At 34.2% G+C, this 21,154-nt stretch overlaps 1 protein-coding gene across 1 annotated transcript in view; it reads right to left on the bottom strand.

Annotated features, from left to right (window-relative positions):
• Window positions 1-914: 914 nt before the first annotated feature.
• EMC2 (ER membrane protein complex subunit 2) overlaps window positions 915-21,154 on the bottom strand; it is a 45,050-nt gene continuing 24,810 nt past the window's right edge. Inside the window, exons 6-11 of the mRNA XM_062570552.1 lie at window positions 14,644-14,729; window positions 14,422-14,481; window positions 11,841-11,922; window positions 10,574-10,684; window positions 8,509-8,613; window positions 915-2,194 (exon numbers count right to left, since the gene is read on the bottom strand). Of these exons, the coding sequence (XP_062426536.1) occupies window positions 2,108-2,194; window positions 8,509-8,613; window positions 10,574-10,684; window positions 11,841-11,922; window positions 14,422-14,481; window positions 14,644-14,729 (531 nt within the window). The 3' untranslated portion in view covers window positions 915-2,107. The remainder of the gene's footprint in view (window positions 2,195-8,508; window positions 8,614-10,573; window positions 10,685-11,840; window positions 11,923-14,421; window positions 14,482-14,643; window positions 14,730-21,154) is intronic.

Here is a 21,154-nt window from a genome sequence, read left to right as displayed (position 1 = left end):
AGTAAAACACACAGCAGCTATACTCTTCCTAAAGGTAAATCTATGAGGCAAAGAAAATATTCTACTGTACAGAATGAAGTTGGATTACTGAACTGCTCTTTAATCTGAGTAATTTTAGTCTACAGTAGAGCTTTCCACTATTTTGTTTTCAGAATAAGACCAAGCTTTTTGAGGTGCAGGTAAAATAAAAGACTAATGAAGATTTAAAACTCTAGATGGCACACTCATACAATGAAAGACTGTAAATCTGAACAGAAATAAATAGGTTCAACTATGAGATTAACTTGTCTTCCCACCTGAAACATAAATCATCTATCCGCAAATAGTGTTTTGAGGCCAGTTTGTGAATTAGTTAATATAATAAAAGATCTGCAGTATTTATGATCTCCAGAGGTCCCTTCCAACCTTACTGATTCTATGATTTTATGATTGGGTGATTCAACACAATATTTTATTTTATATATATACACATATATATATATAAAATATAGTTAGATAAATGTATTTATATATATTATATATATAAAAACTTTTAACAGTTTTCCATTTCAGCAATATTCAATTAATATTCTACATACAATTCATTCTCATACCATAGCATCCATCCTCTCATGGCATCACACTTTCTGCTTGTGACAACCTATTTCACAGACAAGGGGAATGAGATCCTATGTTTCTTCAAGGTATTGTTTCATGCAACCACCAGTTATACACAATTTCAAGCTTTAAACTCATGGGGAAGTTTTTGTTGCTGCTTTGGTTTTAGCAAGAGTGCAGCTCTGTTTTGTTATATCAGGTCTGGGGTCATAAAAAGGATATCTTAAAACATAGCCTTTAGCTTGTCCCTTTACACAGAGTAGGAAGTATAAAATTTGAAACTCAATTATTCTGGATAGTAATAACAATCATCAAAATCACAGTGCAATATTTTATTATAACCTGTCAAGTATGTTTTGTTGTTGTTAAGGGCTCTAACTGGAGCTCCAATAAAAAGCTATACCTGCACAACCGAATTGTCAGCGTATACATACGAACAAATGTCAAAGCAATCAGAACTGCAAAATCCATGAATTAGGGTGTCTGACTAATTATCCAGATACATAAACAGGTTCCTAAAAGACAAGTATGGTAGGGGTTTACAATTTGCTAGATACATCATGCCAATGGCTGCATGCACACTTTGATCCTCCAGTAAGTACAAGGTTGTAGAATGAACTGCCTCAAACTTATCCCTCAATAACACTGTTACTGTGAAGAAACTAATATACCATAGCTTACCCCACAGCGAGGAGGTAGCCAGACTTCAGGCAAAAAATTAGCACAGACCAACTTGCAGCCATGTTTTCAAAAGGTCTTCAAACCCTCGATGTGAAGCATATGAACAACAAAGGACGGACAGAAGGAATTAAAAGTGCATATATGTATACCAATTGGAGAACTAAGTGGGCATGCAGGCATTTGCCTACAGAAGCCACAGAAAGGAATGTCTTTGGCCTTAAGCCAGTACAAAAGCCCCACTGGAGCCAAGTATACAAATAGGTTTTCTCAATTTCTGTAATATCAGGTAACAATACCTTATTGAAACTATTAACCTTTTTCTCTAATAAAGTATATTCATGCACAACAATCACATCATGTTGCATGATAATACTGGCCAGAAAGTATACACTTGTAGCACACTAACTCTTAAATATACAAGTAAGATAAAGTTCCATCATACAGTATTCATCTACGTATATAAATTTGTAACTTTGACTAGCAGACTCAAGAAATCACTATTTTTTAAATCATTTAACAGGTTTATTTCTACAAATTATGGCTTAAAATTAGGTACTGTATATACAAAGTCTAAAGAGACTAATGTGCAACATATTTAATTTCTTTAAGCTGTCTTCCTGGGATAAGTTATTCATTTCAGTGGGTATTTACCATATTTCTCATAGCAGCAATAAATAGGCATTTTACTTTTCATAAAAACATTATTTCAGACAGCCATATTAATCAATACAAAATTAATTTTAAACAGCACTACAGAAACTTAAATCATAGGTCATTAAAGGTTGATCACTGAACTGAAAAATTTAATCTTGGATCTCTTTGTGCCAATCTAAGATTGAGTGATTTGCAGGGTCTCCAACATGTCTTCCACTGCCTTCAGGGAGTATTTAGTCTCCTTCTTACTGCGGCCTGCAAACTTAAAAAAAAAAAAAAAAGTCATTTGTTGTATATCAGAAATTCTACAGCAGAAAGACTCTAAAAGGCATTAACTCTACTACAAACTCGAAAGCAGTCTCTTTTATGTTTCACTAAGATTTATCATTTTTACTAGAATACAAGCTATACCAGTCTTCTTCTAATAAGTTATGAAAAAAATCAGCAAAACAGAATTCCTTAATTTCACTCATTTGCTCTGAACTTGAAGATTAACAAATATACTACTTTGAAATTTAACATTTATCTAAACATAGAAAAAAATCTTAGTGCTGCTTTGTTCTGAGACTTATAATACGGATTTTATTGCAGACCTGAGTTTTTTGATGTGATTTAAATTAGATTATATTCATAACTTAAATAGTGGCAAGTCTTGGACCTGATATAAAAGCTAATCAGATTATATTTTTATTATAGCAAGAGAGAGAAGAACAAGCTACTTATCAAAACATCTATAATGCAGTCATCATATAATTACATTTCATGATTCAAAGTAACCGTGAGTAATGACCTTTTACTTGACTGTAATCTATTACAACTGCAATTTCAGAGTACTTGAGATAAAGCCTTTGTTGATAACAGAGGAAAATATAGCTTGATAAATACTACTTTTCAATAGCATAGCTTTAGATTTGCTGTATTACACGCAGCCAAGATTGGGAGAGGAGGGAGGAGACATCTAGGAGTTGCTGAATACCACATGCTGATCTCAAGAGGAGTTTAACTAAAATGACAATTCCATCACTCATCAGCCATATTTAACAAAGATTTATGGACTAGGCTGGTGCTTCAGTCAAATGAAACTCTCAATCATTTTTAATATACCTGCAGTAAAACGGTTTTGCATTTTGGGCTGGAGAGGTTGGTAAAGAAAATCCAGAAGCAGTGAATATAATTTGCCATTAATAAAACAGCCTATTCTCTATCTATATATTAACATCTAAACACGCAATACTTTTTGAATTTAATGGTTTTTATTTCAAATACCACTGCTGTCTTGCACAGTTAGTCCTTGAATTATAGTGTGCCCCTTCTCTCTTGCAATTAACTTAATTTAGCAAACTCTTCATGACCTGTTAGGAAAGATTAAGTGATCAGACCCAGGTAATATCACCCCACCTAAAAGCTGCAGGACCTGTTAACCTGTTAAAAATCTAACACTGGGATTCTCAATCAGTACCTAGTCCTTAAAGAAACAGTTTTGGTAGCAAATGAATGCCATTTTAGATAAAATACTTATGAAAATAAAATCTTGTTATGATGACAAGGCTTTATATAGTTAAAGGAGATAGTGAAAACACCTTATTTACTTATTTCTTATTTCTAGAATATGACTGACTGTCCCATGGTTTGATTCTAGTAGTAATTATAAATCTATTCTTTAAGTTGTAGAGATTTCAGAATGATCTGCAATGATCAACTTCAGAAAAAAATCAGAGAATTCTGAATACTAACCTAGCTGACAAAAGGAACTTTTGCTAGGGTTGAACTTAATATAGTATTCTTTTTCTTCACACTGAGCAAGAATATTCCTAAGCATATAGTTTGGGAGATCCAAATCTTTTGATGAAAACAAACAGATAATTTCACCTCCCCCCCCCCCGAAAAACCCCCAAAATTCTTGATTGAAAAAATTGTTTCAAACGAGCATTTCCGAGACTTTCGATAAAAAGCACAGAAGCCTGAATACACTGCGGTCATAAAGCTGTGTGGCAAGACACCCAGCAAGCCTGCAGAGGAATGTTTCAAAGTAAAAAGAATTGTACTTGTTTTTACTTCTCCCTCAGGACCCCGAAAGCAAAGCTGACCTAAGACACGTGTTTAAGAATGTTATTTGTTAGCTTCAAGAGTGGTCGCCTTAACGGTACCGACGTGTACTTCAGGCTGAACAAATAAAACCAAACTCTGCGTCATAACAAACAGCAGTGAACTTGGAAATCTAATCACTTCAAATTTGCCTTGACGAACAATTATTTTGTCTATTCTGCCATTACGCTGCAATTTGACTGATTGAACCGGAATCCATTTCTTAAAATCATGATTTAATTTTCTTTTTCCCAAATGGTTTGTAACAAAATCACCTCTCCAGCCATAAATAATATGTGGACTGCTAACACAGAAGAATTTAGCAGTGTACCCAAGAAGCATGTATCTGGAAAATTACTATGACTAGGATCATATTAAAGATTTTTGTGAGTATTAATCAAACTTGCCTGCCTCTGCTGAAACACTGCTACCCAGAGGACATGCTAAACCAATTATCTAATTGGAGAGCCCCAGGTAGCCATAGTTTGTTTCGATGTTAAAGTAACTACGTGACTCATGTCTACACTTAGAACAGCTATATGTTCCTTCACAGAATCCACACTGATAGAATAGCCAGAGTTTTCCAGTGATAAAATAATGCAAAACTAGGCTTAAACTTACAACAATTCTTTCAATAATTAGTACTTCTGTAAGGTCTTTCAAATAGAAGTTTGGGGCTTTTTTATCCAATCAAATTTAAGTGGCCTAGAGAATATTGACATTTTTAAGAGCATGTGTTAGGAGCTAGGAATTCAAGCTCCAAGTAGCAACCTTGGATACAAAGCCTTGCTCACTTTCTTCGTAAGTTTATATTTCTCCTCGATTAAGCACAGATAAAAAGAAGTTATCAGCAGTGATGGTTACATATTCAACATCAAAATAAGAATATTAACCAGATGGAGCAAATATCCGTACTTTTCCAAAAACTATTTAATTCTGCTGTTCTTTATCACTATATTTTCCTTTAAAGAAACTGCTCCACAGTCTAACAGGTGTTTTTAAAAGTAAGGTAGGGTATTTTAATGCTCAAAGATTTTTTTTTAAATGACAATAAACATAAAGTTCTTTAGATTTCAAACTGGAATGCACAGGACAAAACAAAAATGAAATGCCAAAACACACCACTTGAATGAGAGAATAAACAGAAAGACGACCAGTAAAAACATTTCAAGTAAACTGTAAGAAAAATAAAAATTCAACTACAGCCAGACCTGAATTTGAAAAAATAAGGGATATTTTTCCAAAATTACTGAGCAAATTGGTGGTAATTCCAAGTTCAAAATCCAGATTGAGACTGAGAAAGATCTCATTGTAAGACAATTGCTCGAGAGCAATTTTTCCCAATTAATAACATCATATTTAAAAGCTAGAAATTAATATAATTTAACTGGGCATCCAAGTTAAGACTGCTAATAGATCTTACTCTCTGGGACATGACTACAGATCAAATTGCATTTAAGAGTATCAGAATGTCCAACTAAAAAAATAAGTCAATGCCAAACTCAGCAAGCTCCTAAGGCTCTCATTTCACTTTACAAAGAGCTTTGCCTAATGCAAGGGAAGTGGGAAGGATTTACAAAGATAATGTAGGTATCTAGCTTATAACCTGGCTAGAAAATCCCTTTCTCCTCCTCTAATGGAGGAAGGCCACAAGGGCTTCTGCTGACACAAGTGATCAAGGTTTCATCCTTAAGTCCCAAAGATTTCAATTTTTAACTGTTCAACACTCTACAGGAGCAACAAATCACAGGGAAAATTGCCACCCACAACCTCACCAAACACCACCTGCCATAGCAGCTGGATGTTTTAAGGATTTGATGGAAACACTGGAGTGGCCAAACCCTTCTACAGTCCCTAACAAGCTCAGCAGGGCTGAGCTGGGGACTGTCCTGTCCAGCTGAGGTCACTAGAGCTTCTTGTAGTACTTTTCTGAAGGGGAAGGGGTGTTTGCACTGGTTGTTCACTGAAGACTAGTCTGAACAGTTACTCTTTCTGCATGGTTAAATTCCTCCAGTAATTCCAGTCAGGTATGTTATTCATCACTTTATGTTCAAAACAGTTTTTTTAAAAAAAAACCTGCTGAAGTATCACTAAAGCATGAAGTCACCAAGAATCACAGAATGAGTAAGGTTGGAAGGGACCTCTGGAGATCATCTAGTCCAACCTCCCTGCTCGGCAGGGTCACCTAGAGCATGGTAGACAGGGTTGCATCCAGGCGGGCCTTGAAGATCTCCAGAGGAGGAGACTCCACAACCTCTCTGGGCAGCCTGTGCCAGGGCTCCGTCACTCTCACAGGGAAGAAATTCCCCCTCACGCTCAGGCAGAACTTCCTGTGCTTCAATTTCTGCCCATTCCCTCCTGTCCTGTCACATGGGACAACTGAAAAGAGTTTGTCCCCGTCCCCTTGACAAGCTCCCTTCAGGTATTTGTACACATTTATAAGATCCCCCCTCAGAAGCTATGACATTTGTTTTAAATATATGTTAGTTGTGTTAACGTGATCTGTTCTGGTAAGCATCAATCAAAAATGCTTAACCTAGGTTCCAAAATACAATGGAATCATACTTTTCAGTAAGAAAATACAGCCACCAGAATAAAAGCCTTATTTTCTCAGAGATTTTCATTTTCCCCAGAGAGCGCTGCTAACAAAAAGCCACATTAAAAAAAGCAAACAGCTGGCTGTGAAACAAATAAATACAAACTGTCATAACTAAACTTTCATTAAACTCTTCATCATATTTAAAACCTAAAAAAAATAAATAAATTTCTAGATATTAATCTTGGTATGCCATCAATCTACAGAGAATATTGGTTTTATACTGCCATGTGCCTTGAAGGGGGCTGTTTCCCAGAAGTGCTAATGGGTGTCTACTGGTGCTTTGAACTGGAGACCTCATTCATAATGTTCACTTAAAAACATGTTCCAAGCCTGTCTACATCTAAGCATTTCATTTTATTAAGGTTTAAATGATGCAATAGTAGTTTTATCTCAAATTCACATATTTTTAAAACCTGTCTTGTTTAAAATCTATCAATGGTAAATCTATTCTGTGCTTTGCTCTTCAAGGTTTTTTTGATAAATCCTACAGTACTTGGATTTTCCATCAATATTGTGCTTATATGAATGTCTGGCATACTGAAGTAAAAAAGTCCTTATTTGTGTGGAATCAGTCATACCACATCACACTTTTTGTCATGAACAAGCTAGATGATTTATGAACAAACAGCAGGGAATCATTTAAACAGTAAAACAGAAAAAGAAACTTTTAGGTTTGCAAGTATAAAGTACTTAATTACGTCCTCAAGGATGATACAGTATACTTCCTACAAAACTGTTTCTAATGAGATAATCTCCACTGTACCATACAGTCAGAAACTATGTGGCTAATCAAGGAAAGTGGAAACTTCTTCAAACTTGTAAGGTGTCTACAACACTTGTCGGTCAGAAGAAGCTGCACTCTTGACAATAGCTAACACCTAATACGTTAAGAAAACTATTGTTCATAAATAATTCCATAATAGATGAAGATGGTCAAAAAATCATTTGTTAGTATTTAGCTTTGAAATAGCAGTTTAAAAAAAGAAAAAAAAAGAGAGGGGATTCTGATACTGAAATATTAAGAGATAAGAGAGCGTTACATGAACGTAAATGTAAACTCTTCACATTTAAAACCATTTAAAACCAACAATTTTGCTCATAAATAGAGTTACAGAGAGAATGAGACAGTCTGTTGTTCATGTTCAAGCTTACTTATACATACACTTTTATTGCTAGATCATTAAAAATAGCAGTAAGGCAGTCAAATAGACATACTAAGTCCAGGATGCAAGGACAGAAGAATCTGAGTTAAAATCTGTTTCCTATTTATAGTTAGGTTAAGCAAAGCAAGTACAGTGGCTCATATAGAGCTTTTTAAATTGCTGAAAAGACTCCATTGACTTTAATGAGCTTTGACTGTGGCCCATCAAATCTACATTTTCACAATTTTACAGAAGTTTTTATATGAAATTATGCAAAGGCAGCCTCAGTCACAGTTCCAAAATTAGTTATTAAGAACACTGTTAAATATGCTTTTAAAAGATGAGAATAAACTGAAGGAAACTAAATTTCAGAATTTTCATTTGTTTCCTAGTAAATAGCTGAAGCAGATTTCCAAGTTGTTCTAAGAATTAGCATATACCAAGCTTTACTAAAATACTTAAAGATAGCTATAAACCAAAGTCTTGGTGGTCAATATTATACTGCATTGTACATTTAATTTTAATATCCAAAAAAGTGTTCAAAGCTAGTGAGTACATAATAACTGTAAAATTTCAACTTCAGGTGTATTAATTTAAGACATTCAAGAAAATGAACATAAGCAGTATATAATACAAATAAATAATGCTGATTTACATTAACTGTCATATCTAACTTTTGAACAGCAGTTGACAAAAATGCAGAAAAGAACACAGCATGTAAAGTGAAGGGTAGAACAATTATGCACTAACCTGGTACGCTCTATTTATTTGGTTAGCTGCCCAACTGGCATATTTCATATTATCTTTTTTCATTTTTGCACTTGCTTTTGGGTTGGAGGCAATATGGCTGGCAGACTAGGAACACAAAAAGAAAAACAGCATAACTGCAAAATATACACACATGAAATAAACAGATGGACACCTCTGCTTACAGAGCCCCAGGTTTAGCGTTCCAGGTGTGTGTGTGGGGGGGGGAATCATCTGACCAGTAAACAGCATCCAATTAAGAACCAGCTAAACCTTTTAAACAATTATTTGTTCTAATTAAAACTAGACTTAAGTTTGGTTGTGTACTGGTTAGCAACAGAACTTGGACATAATCAGCTAATCCAATTTCTTTTTCCCAAAGAGTTATAAATCAGTTTTTCCAATTCAATTCATCATCAGAGAAAATATGTAACACATTACTTTGGAGCCCACACTGCCATTAAAAACATACTATTTTTCCATGTGACATCAGATACCAAGTTTTAAAGGTAGGTGAGACCTTATACAAAAGTTTCCTCAGCAGGTAAGGCTGGAAGCCTCTACGAAGCATGTGCACCTTCTTCAGGGACTACAAGCACTTGGCATGTCTGTCATGTACAAAAGTAGCAGCCACTGTAAGAACAGATCTCAAATCCTGGCAACAAGGTTACAGAGAAGTTAGGAGCCAAAGGGTAGATGCACAAAGGTGGAAAGCTGCACTTGCAAAAATCACCTAATGAAATCTGACAGCCAACCACCTGAGTGAAACTGAAGAAACTAAGACATGCCCTTTTTGCAGTAGTTTGCGCTATGCAAATCCAGATTTCTGTGTATCACTTTCAGGCACCACCAAAACAAACTTCTCATCAGTAACAGGCTAAGAATCTACTTGACAGACTGAAAACAACAGGTAGAAGGTAAGATCCGACAGAGGACGAGCCAAGAGTGGCCATCATAAATCCTTATGGCTGGTCTGTATGCATACACACCTAAAGATCAACTAATGCTAATAAGCAGATTAATTTATACAGTATGAAAGGCTTTCTCCAAAAACTTATTTCTTAAAAGCTAAATCACCGAAGGAACAGCAAGGAGCTATCCTTTTCTTTCTTGAACCATGATGGGCAAGGAAGATTAGCTCAGTCTCGTGTCTTAAACATGACGTCTAAGAAAAAGTGATCTTTGACAGGAAGTTCCTATTAATATTGTCTGGTATTTTTAGGAAGCCTTAAAGCTATCTGCCTGCCCTCTCCTCGCAAACACCTCCCAAAAGGAAAAAAGTTTTGATACTAAAAAGATCATTTAAAAGATCTAAGAATATGGGGATTTACAGCCATCCAAAACAGTTGGAGATGCATTAGGTTATGCCATGTATCAGTATGAGGTCCATGAAACCTCTGGAAGTACTGAGGTCCCCAGAAGAACTTAAGATAAAGGGAAATTCTTACAGATAATAAAGATGGCCAATAAAATACATGAAAATGAATTCATCATAGATCACAAACTTGAGAGAACGAGGCAACAACATGATCAACATGATTTGTAAGCAAAAATGAGAAAGCTCAAAGTATTTGGATAGTTGGCAAAATTTGAGACACGAACAAATACTGCACATTTCATCAGTGTATGTCCACCAAAATATACGAGCACCCCAATAGGGAACATCAAGTCAAAAAAGATTTTGTTTGGATTTACATATGGGCAAGCACATAAAGGAAAAGCCTTGCTTCCTCAGAAAAACATTTAAAAGCAAGTGAACATTATAGTTTGAACGTTTCAGTAAAACACTTTGATGTCGGGTTTAATAAAGTATTACTAGCCCACTTGGAATAGGGGAACCAGAATATACATATTGGAACATACTGGAACACAAAATCTAGATTTGACTTCTTTTAACCATTTTTAACCACTGGCATAACATTGTTCATATCCAATATTTAATAACATTGTCAATAATCTGAAATGTTAAGTTAAAGCAAAAGAAAAAAACTCATAAAATTATAAAGGATAATAATACATGCATACTAGCACATGCAAAATGATAACAAAAATATATAATTAACCTCACCATGTAAAGTCCAAACAAAGCTCTCATATTTCTGTTGTTCAGCTTCAGTGCTTGTGCAAAATACTTTCTTGATAATTCAAGGTTTTCAAGCCCCCCTTGAGTATATTTAACCTGTAAAAATGACAGGCTCCTGAAACTTGCACATAGCATTAGACATTCACGCTTGAATCAAAGATACTCTGAAATATCTCTTCAGATTTGTATTTCACATTTCAAATCAAGTCTTGTCAAAGGCAAGATAATGGACTAGGAGAAATCTGAACTCTTTTCAATAAAGAAATTCTTTAAAAAAATATTTAACTACAGGGAAAAGGCCAACACTAATTTAGATATCAGTTGCTATAATAAAAGAGTGATTATTTTGAGCGTATTCACAAATTACTTACAATTTTAGAATGGTCTCCTGTGAAAATAACAAACTTCAGACTTAAAGCTAAATTCGGACTGTTACAAATGCACACTAACTCCATAATCCTTCAGCTTAACATTAATTAACACAAGTACACGAAACAATATAATGTCTTTTATTATCTATTCAAATGCAAAATAACGTGCAAAGTTTAAAGATTACTCCCATTACTGACCTATTCCTTTTGCCTATTATTAAATCAAAACGAAAGGGGATAAATATTAGGAGACGTTTCACAGAATTTCTACCACAAAGGTATTCAAGACTTTCAGTTTTTAATGTTAATCCAATGTTATCCCTGTTAGCAAAATAAATTAAATCCTTTCCCAGAAATTAACAGTATAATTTAGAGGAAAAAAAATAGATATATCTGAAAAATTATTATAAACTGCTAAAAACCTTTTAAAAATCTTTTAAGGGTCCTCTCTCTACCTTGTGCTCTTGCAGGCAAAATTTCCTACATGAAGAGTTCCAAGATCTGGCTCCATACTTGCAGGCAGTATGTAACTTCCTAGACATCATTATTATGAAAAAGTTTAACTTCTCATACACTTAATTTGAAAAGTGCATAAATCCTTCAACAAGAACAGGTCATTTTAGAAGGAAATTTTATCTACAATAATTTCTGCCCATACTCTTATTATAGTTTAGTTACAGTATTGTATTAAGTAACAAAACACAGTTTTCTGAACACATTAAGCTCTGTGAGATGTTTTAAACTAGTATGTTCTCTGTGTACTCTCTTAAAACTCCTAGGTGAACATTAAAAGAAACCATTTTTATTCTATTTTCACCACTTAAGTAATATAAAAACAGAATACATATATGAACACAATAGATTTTTCTGAAAATACTTACTTCAGCATATTGCTGACAATATAAGTGGTTGTGTGGATTAGTCATCATAAGTTCCTCTAAGCAGAAGGCTGCCTTTGCATAGCTAAGGAATATAAAAGTGACATACAAAAATGAAAATGTATACAGCTCTTTGCTTCAGTTTCTTTATAGTATAGTAAAAGAAGCCTTAATTTTCTTTCATAACTTCATATTACTTATGATGAAAAGAAACATTCCATTTTTAAATGATATTTGAAACCACAAATTATTATTTTACATTGTAGATTGTGAAATCTTTACTAAATGTAATGGTGCTGGTATACACTGAACAGCTCATGAAAAACTTAAATTACCCATTTCTTATTAATAAATGATGAGAAGAAACAGGATAAGCAAATTTTGTTATGAGAAGTTACTTTAGTTCAGGCTACCAAGTTTCCCTCCACATAAAATTCAACTACATGATGATTCATATATCAAACCATAGATTAAAGTACTAATCTCTCAGTTAATGTTATCCACTCACAGTTAACCACAAAGGTGATATCTAAAAACCATAACAAGAACAGCTCTAAAATCAGAAAGTCCAAATGTCTATACGAAAGTAGCAGTAAGCCAGTCAAACTGGGCCACAACTTAGCACAGCAAAAGAAAAGGCTTGCCCTTGATCTTTTAATTAAACCTTTCAGCAAGAATTAAGATAAGCTTAAAATGCTATTTTATTTGCATTAATTATAAAAATCCTAACTTCCCAATTTCTCAGTTAATATGGCTTCCTGTAGAAGTTGCAACTACAACAGATACACGTTAGCATTGTTCAGAAAAGTTTGCATGGTAGGATTTCATAAACCAGAGACAAAAGGTTTGTAACACAAGCACTGACAAATATTTAATATTAGAGCAAAAGCAATTTAGCAATGATGAAACAGTACTAAACTATATAGTTTGTATTATCCTTTTTCTTAAAATAAGCATACTGTGATTTTCCTCTGTGCACACTACGAAAATCAGGAAACATGGAGAGAAAAGCATAGTCACCTCACTCACCAAAAGTAGTAGATCAGAAGGAAACCACAGCCCTCAATGAAACAGAATGTAGAACTGGGGACTACACAAACCTCGTAAATCTAAATGTTTTCATGAGTAATGGTAGCAGCATTGCAATTTCACCATCAAGACTAAATTCAGAATACTGACAGACCAGAAAAGCTGACAAATTATTTCCTTTAATGAAAAATTAACTTTTAGCTGCTTTTTAGCACAGATTCCAATTTTCTTTCCTATTTAATCTTAAAATAATAATAATGCTCAGAACAGTACGCTAAGCACAGTCATTTTTTTAATTGACCTGGAGAAAATTCTGCATACTATTTTTATTGGAATTACAGACCAACATAAGTACAAGTAAAAGCAATTTATTTCTCAAGTTCCACTACAGTATTTTTAACGAAGATTATAGCCAAATGAAGCAAAAAAAAAAAAAAAAAAAGAAAACAAACAGTAAAAATAAGTACGTTTGCTCCACTCTATCATTCATTTTTGTACTGATAGATCTGACAATGTTAAATACATTTTTATACATTGGAGTACAGTTCACATTTTAAAATAGCTATTTTCTTGGAAAAGTTGCTGATGAATTTTCCAAAACAAATGGAAGTCTGGATATCAAAACCCTAGATTATTCTTTAAGTCAGCATTTGAAAGAGCTTAATTATTTTTGGTGAGAATGGAGGAGGAGAGGGGATGGGGGAACAATTTTTTCCTAACAAGAAGAATGGCTATTTTTTCTTTGAGTATTGGATTCTTTTACTACTCTCTAGAAAGCAGGAAGCAAACAATGTGATATAATTCAGGCCAAACTGAAGAACTAAAGGCGGGGGAGGTATACGCCTTTGGGTTGAGGTTAGAATTAATGCTGTGATATTAGAAAACTTGCACTAAAGGCTTTGAGCTAATCCTCTCACACTGGGATTTCCTCCTGTCACTACAGCAATAAAAAAAAGCTAACAAAAACATTAAATATCCAATAAGCAAGTTACTACAACAGTCAACATTCTTGATTGCACTAGCTTTTGTGCCCAGGCAACCAAATGCTCTGGATCCATGTTTTTTGTGTGGGGGTGAGGGGTTTGTGTGTGTGTGTGTGTTTGTTGGGGAGGAGCGGTAGGTTTAGAAGTATGCCCTGCAAGTTCCTGCAAAGGTAACATAGTAGAAAAGCAGAATATTACATCTAGTTAGTGTAATTAGTTGTTTTTAGAGGTACAAAATTTAAAATCTATTACTAGTAAAAACATTACTTGAATGAGAAATTAGGGTTAAAGTGTGCCGTTCTCTACTGCACTTGTAACACTTTTTTATATCAGTTTTTTTAATGTAACATATAGACAATTTAGTAAGTTGATTCTTTTAAAATCAAAAGCCTTATTAAACCATTTAGTAGTCAGATAAAGTTGTTCATTATTACCTGATGATGCTTGCTATATCGGAAATGAGACTGTACGCTTCATAACACTGGTCCGTCAAAACAATCACTGATGTCTTTGACTTACATGGAGTAGATTTCAATTTAACAGCTTTTATGTGGACTTAGCAAACAACTTACTCATGTTCATTGATGTAAAGTTCTGCAAGTTCATGCCAAGCTTCCTGGTCTCCAACAAATCTGTATACAGAGAGCAAGGGAGGAAAAAGAAAAAGAATGTGTGGAGGGATCTGTAAATGACCAGCATGGAAGCAAAGGTGTAAATCAAATGCAAATTCCATTTTAATTAAAAAGATTTATCAGAATAACAAAACACAATCTGTATTCTTGTAAGACACTCACTGTTCCAGATACTCATTCAGCTCTCGGATGGCCTCAAGATTTTTCCCCTGGGCTTTTCGAATGGCAATCTTACGCTTTCTTGCTGCCTATGGGTTGACATTAATAAAGGATTAGGGTCTCATAATTCCCTGGGTTTTTGTATAGAAAGCAATTTGACTGTGCAAATTATTATCTCAATACCAGTGGAATTCCACTGCAAAGCAACTGCTAGGCTGCAGTTTATAAACATACCCCATGACATCCCACTGAGAGACTGAAAACCTCCTCTTTCAATCACATTATGTATGCTTTTCTTTGGAGGCACAAACTGTATGCATTATTTCATTCAAGCAAATGACTGTCCAGATTCTGATAACTACAAAACAGCAGGAGAGGCTAATCTTCAGCCAGTCCAAAGACCCCTACCATCTCATTCAACAAGATCCATGATTATAGTGACCAAGTTTTAGAGAATCACACAGATGCATCTGAGTTGCCACTGTATAAATATGGCTTTCAGTCATTTTTAAAGATTTCTGTCAAAGTGCTGAATGCCACTTTTAATTACTTTTGAATATATACCAACTTTACAAACAAATTCTTAGAGCACAAAGTAGAGCTTTCAATGCAAAGGCAATATAAAATAGCCTCTTCAATAGCAAAACCAATCAGTACTTCAATATGTGGGTGGAAAATGTATTTCAGTATAAACAACATAAAAAATGAAGATTTAAGTATTATACTGTAATAACACTTGGAACTCTATAAAAGTTATTACAGACCACCAACAAAAAAGATACGCAGCATTTTAATAGTTGATTATTCTGAATTCCAATCTGATACTCCAACTTTTGAAGTATGTAGGCTACAGTTCTCTAAAAGCAGTCTTCTAACCTCGAGGAATTTTGAACCAAAGTGTACTTATGTCATAATTCAAAAAAAACAGGCATCTTCCCAGCAGTTTGACAGAGTTTGGAGCAAATAGTAATACACCTCAGCCAGCCTGAAAGTCATCAGATCTGGAATCTGACAAAGTAACAGTAAAAACAAATTCCAATATAACATGCCTCAAAAAACAAACAAACAAACAAAACCAAAAAACATCAACAACAAAAAAAAACCCTATCAGCCCACTCCCTTGCATGCAAACTCTGTTCTCCTGGGCCATCAAAACTGTTGTGGTCAAACATATGAAGACAGATGTTTTGCATGGTATATCTGTATGTGTAAATATGCACACTTACATGCTATTTCTTTATGAGATAATATTCATGAAAAGTTAGTACACTTTTTTTAGGTAGCACAATCTTACTGTTTGTTCCCCTCATAACTATCATTCTACTTCATTTTTTTAAAAAGATGTTACACAGTTTGGATATAATCTTATAGAATCCTTGACTGCATAGGAATACACAATTCTTCAATGAAAACTTTGAAGTTTTTGATCTTAGCATTTGAGAGAGTTTTGAAATTTGTTTCTTCATGACAGATATTTTTAAGATCTCAGTCACATATAATGTGAAAAAGTTTTTGTATTTTTAACAGTATTTTAACTATTCTCTTACTTAATCTCTTATCTTTTAATCATCATTTGACCAATTTAATTTCTCCTAGAAGAGCAGCCTGTATCGTTTCAGCAAGTTAGTTTTAGTTCAAGATGACAACACAAACAAGTGACCTCACCATAGCTAGAAATACATTCAACTCCCCACAAATATACAGTCAATGCACATTCAGTGAAAATAGTTCAAGTGAAGAAAAAAAAATTGCTCTTCTGCTTAAGTGCAATGCACAGATAGAGAGAAAATTCACTGCAATCATCAGGACACAAATCTGGATAAAGACAGCATGGGAGGTTTACTCAGAGTCACGTTGTTAACCACTGTTTCTTTGCCAAATTGCAACCTGTGAAACTGCGTTCATCTTTCTAGTTTTACTGTGAGACATTTCGCTAAATCTTTAACCGACTCTGGAAATTGCAATTGTTGACTATCTCTTAATCACTATAATAACAATACATAGTGTTTATTTTCCTGAGTTTTTCAAATAAAAATAACAGTATAATTAAGCCTTTTTAATTTTCAAATATAAAAAGAGTTGTATCCCGTTTACCACATAGCAACTATTATTAAAACAAAAAGATCCCTCACTTTTTATGAAGCGATCTCAAAGCATTATATAAAGCAGATTAGTACCCTTGCTATGGCGGAAACACGGAGGCACAGCGTTAAACTCACTCAGGGCCACACAGTGGCACAGGCACAAACTAAACCAGATTTTCTGATGCATGCTCCACTTGCACATCAGGCCACAATACGTTTGGTAACAACTTGAAATTTGCACCCCAAAAAAGGAAATGCAAAGGCAGAGATAATTACTGAGGTAGTCTGAAGGCTGATGGCGTACAGAGAGCAACGATCTGTTCACTGAGCAGGGCAACGGAGAGAAGGGAAAGTGGTAACAGCACAGGCACCCAAAGGAGCACAGCACCCAATTCCAACTTACAAAGAGAGAAATCTTTTTGCAGGTGAGGAGCTTAATGAAATCTATTTTTTAATCTAAATGCTACATTTGAAAGAATACAGTTTTCAAAATTTAAAGAAAATGCAATCAAGAGACTGCTTAACAACTGAAATGTGCTGTTTAATATATAAAAAAGATCAATGCATCTGACAATTTAATTTGCAAAGACAGACTGTTCAGAACAGTCTACGTAAGTCACACTTCTTTCTTGTTTCTAATGAAAGTCCTTCGGTTGCATGCAAGCAAGCACTCCAAAACAGCCTGAAAAGAGGCACTCTCAGTGGTAGCTGTATTTCTAAATCACAGCACTCAAGTAACATAAATCACTCTAACCTCAAGACATTTGTTTTTGAAAAGTTATAACTATTTCCAGTCACAAACAAACTGATGTTTGTCTATAACAAGCACTTCATCCAATGTAACCAAATAATGACAAAAACATTATGTCTAATTAACAGGTACTGAAAGCAGCAGTCAGGAGTGAAATGAAGTATGTATACATACTGTTCTGTACTTCACCTTCCTGCTCCAAACCTCACAACATTTCTGCAAAATCACACTTTTTGTTTCATATTCGAGAATAACAGTATTTAAAATTTCCTTTTCCATTTACCTTCCACACCAAAGGTAAAATAGCATCTGGGCTTGAAATTTAACCAACTGAGCTAAACCTGCCCCCATCAGCACTCTCCTACCCTCAAACACATCTCCAAAAATGTTGGGGTAAGTTAGCTTATTTACAGAGAACTCTTAGTTCAAAAAAAGAGGCACAAACATTCAAAATAGTGCTGACATTTTTTCAAACAAAAAACCTAGCACCTGGATGAACCAAATGTTTTATGGCAGAGAATTTCTGAAAGTCAGCATTTTGCTTAACCTATTAAAAACTGCCGAGAAGTAGTCAATCAGGATCTGTGTTTTGTTTTTAAACAAGTTGCTAACATTTTTCAATTATACAAATAAAATTAAAAATATTCTGCACATATTGCCAAGAGATATGTACTTATGCATTTGGTAGCAGTGATATGAAACATTCAGATTTATGATCCCTAAAAGTCCTAAGACGGACTAAAAAATAAATAAATGAAAACAAAACAGCATTGGTTTTATCTGTATTCACATACCATGCTTTCATTCTAGCTTTTCTTTAGACCACAAGGACTATCAGTTATTTTTCAAATGAAGATTAAAATTCAGTATGATTGCAGCACTAAATGCTTCAAGAAAAAATATTAATGAAAAGGTTTGCATTAAAGTCAGGACCTCGACAAGTTTGTGTGTTGCAAGCTTTTACTCCTTACCCTGATATTTATACTGTCTCTGAGCCTTTATCTAGGTCTCTGGATGCGTTTCCTTCTCTGAATTGGGAACGACTCACCTCATCATGCTCATGGGTGCCTAACGAGCATCCCCAGGAGAACGGAATATGTAATGACAATTTAGACACTTAGCACCAGTTTTTATTTGCATCAAATTAAGTTTTAACTGTGCAACATCACCTCTACCAATAACCACCTTACCAGACAAAAACTCATTACTCTTGCAAGAAAAGGTAGCATGTCACTAATACTACAGAAGATTTACTTAGCATTTATATTTCATACATCCAACTTAGCACCTTTTTCATTATCAGCTGATAAAAGTCATATTTTATTATGTTTCAGCCCTTCATTTAGTGAAAAACTCACATTTCAAAATGTTAATTAATTTTTAGTACAACCACTGCAAGACACCAAAAAACTGCAGAATACAGAGTAGGAATCCATTCAAAATCATTACTTTCAAGTCCAGCAAAAATTATCATGAGCAATCTACTTTTAACTACAAGATCTGTGATTATTATGAAATCCATGAAGCATACTAAAATAGCCATAACAATTATGCTAACAAAGATAGAAAAATAAGGTTCCCTTAGCATTTCATTTGAATTCTCTGTATTACAAGAATAAGATTTATAATAACAATTCTAATACACAAAGAAACTCACTCTACTTTTCCCTTCCACCTTAAATGAAAAAGGAAAAGAAAAATTTTTATGCTGCAACAAAATATGCACTGTTTGACCACGTAGAACCTATGACACAGAATTCCCCCTATCAATTTTCCAGAGTTTAAAACAAAACACCGGAATGGCTGGTTCTGTAAATTCAGCATTCTTAATGGAAAGATATATGTCATCTTAAAGAAACACTTATACCATAATCAGTATCATATGCAGTAAGGTGCTTTAGTATGTCACATATTTATTAAACAGTGAACCTTTCTAAGCTATTTCTTTTAAAAACTAATAATCCCTGATCTGGCACAAGAACTAATCCTCCATTTGTCATGATTCTTTTTAATTAGCATTAAGTACACTCAAAATGAAGCGAGGATTTGAACATTTATCAACTTCTGCATTTGATTAGTAAAATATACCAACAGAGAGTCTAAAATCGTTCTGAATTTCATGGTTGTAAAGAAAGTATAGCCCGGATAGGCTTTTCAGTTACTGGCTATTTAAAGAAAGGAACCATTTCCTATCTGGGTAACTACTGCAATGTTAAACACATTATATTTTGTGACTTTACAAAATTCTTCAAAATAAATTATTTCTATTTGTTTTTATGTAGATTTAACATATTACAAAAGGTGCATTTGGTCTAAAAGTTTGACTGATTAAAATAATTTCTTTCAAATTGCAACATAAAGATCAAAGCAGAAGTGTAAATAGCTATAACAAAGATAAAGGGAAGGAAGCACATGAAAGTTATTATTTTGCACATGAATGCAATCACAGTAATGAATACACTGTTACCAGATTTAGGGTTTTTTTTCCAGGTGAACCAAGGAAGACAGTTACACCAGATCAAATCTTGCAAATTAATCTATGCAGGCACAGAGCTGCTGACCTGAAGCAGCTACCTTAGGGATAATGTCAAAGTACAAGTAGCAAATATGAACATATTTTTTTAAAAGGTTCCAAAGGGGAATCCAGCGAACAGACAGTAAAGCCTGGTATCAGCAGACAGCAAATTGGTGGAAACTATACGAAAGACTGGAATTTGAAAACATGAAAAATATAATATATGCACAAAGAGTAGGAACAATTTTCACAGAAGAAAGTAAGGCTTCACTGATATATTGGCGTTCTCTGAAGAAGTCACTGAGCGTGGATGAATAAAGAGCCATTTAATACAGTCTCCTTTGATTTTAGAAAGATTTTCAACAGGATTTCTTTCTGCCATAGTATAACAGGGGAAGGTCTTCAAATGAATGAAAAACTAGCTAAAATATTTAAAACAGGAGAAAGTAATTCCTGCCTACTACTGACTTCCCCCTACTGAAAATCCTACAGTCATCTGTAAAAACTACTGTTCAGTATATTTATAGGTGTTCTAATATGGGAATTAACAGCGATGTGACAAAGTTAACTGATGATAGTAAGTTTTCAAGTATAAAAAATAAAACTCAATTGCAAAGACTAGCATTCACAACAGTGAATAACGGTATAATAAAATGGCCCATTAAATTTAATCTGGATACACAAAGGCTAAAACAATACTAATTTAATGCACATAGCAACACTCTGAGTCCACCAAGTTAGGAAGATGATGTTGGAATTACACTAAAAAGTTCTACAAACTGTTAGTTCAGTGTTTAGAAGTGCTCTTAAAAAAAAACACCCACAACACTATGATGCTGGAATTATCAGAAAAGAATATAGACCAGAATGTATTATTTTGCCATTGTATAAATCCATAATGCTCTTGCATTTTGAATACTAACTGCACTTCTGTGCTCTCCTACCTTGTCTAAAAAGTAGAGCAACAACAGAAAAGGTCCTCGGAATAGCAACAGGGTTACAGGGCACAGAATGGCAATGAAAACTGCTAGACAAGTTAGGATTGAATGAAAGATCTATAGAATCATGAGCAAAAATTAATACAGTGAACAGAAAATAAATATTGCCTATAAGAGAAAAGTTAAGGTTATCAAATAAAATTGCTGGGTGGAAGGCCCAAAATAA

This window comes from Rhea pennata, chromosome 2 (genome assembly GCF_028389875.1).
Source record: "Rhea pennata isolate bPtePen1 chromosome 2, bPtePen1.pri, whole genome shotgun sequence".
NCBI classification, from domain to species: Eukaryota; Metazoa; Chordata; class Aves; order Rheiformes; family Rheidae; genus Rhea; species Rhea pennata.
The sequence above is the reverse complement of the archived record's forward strand: the minus strand, read 5'-3'. Positions and strand labels throughout refer to the sequence as shown.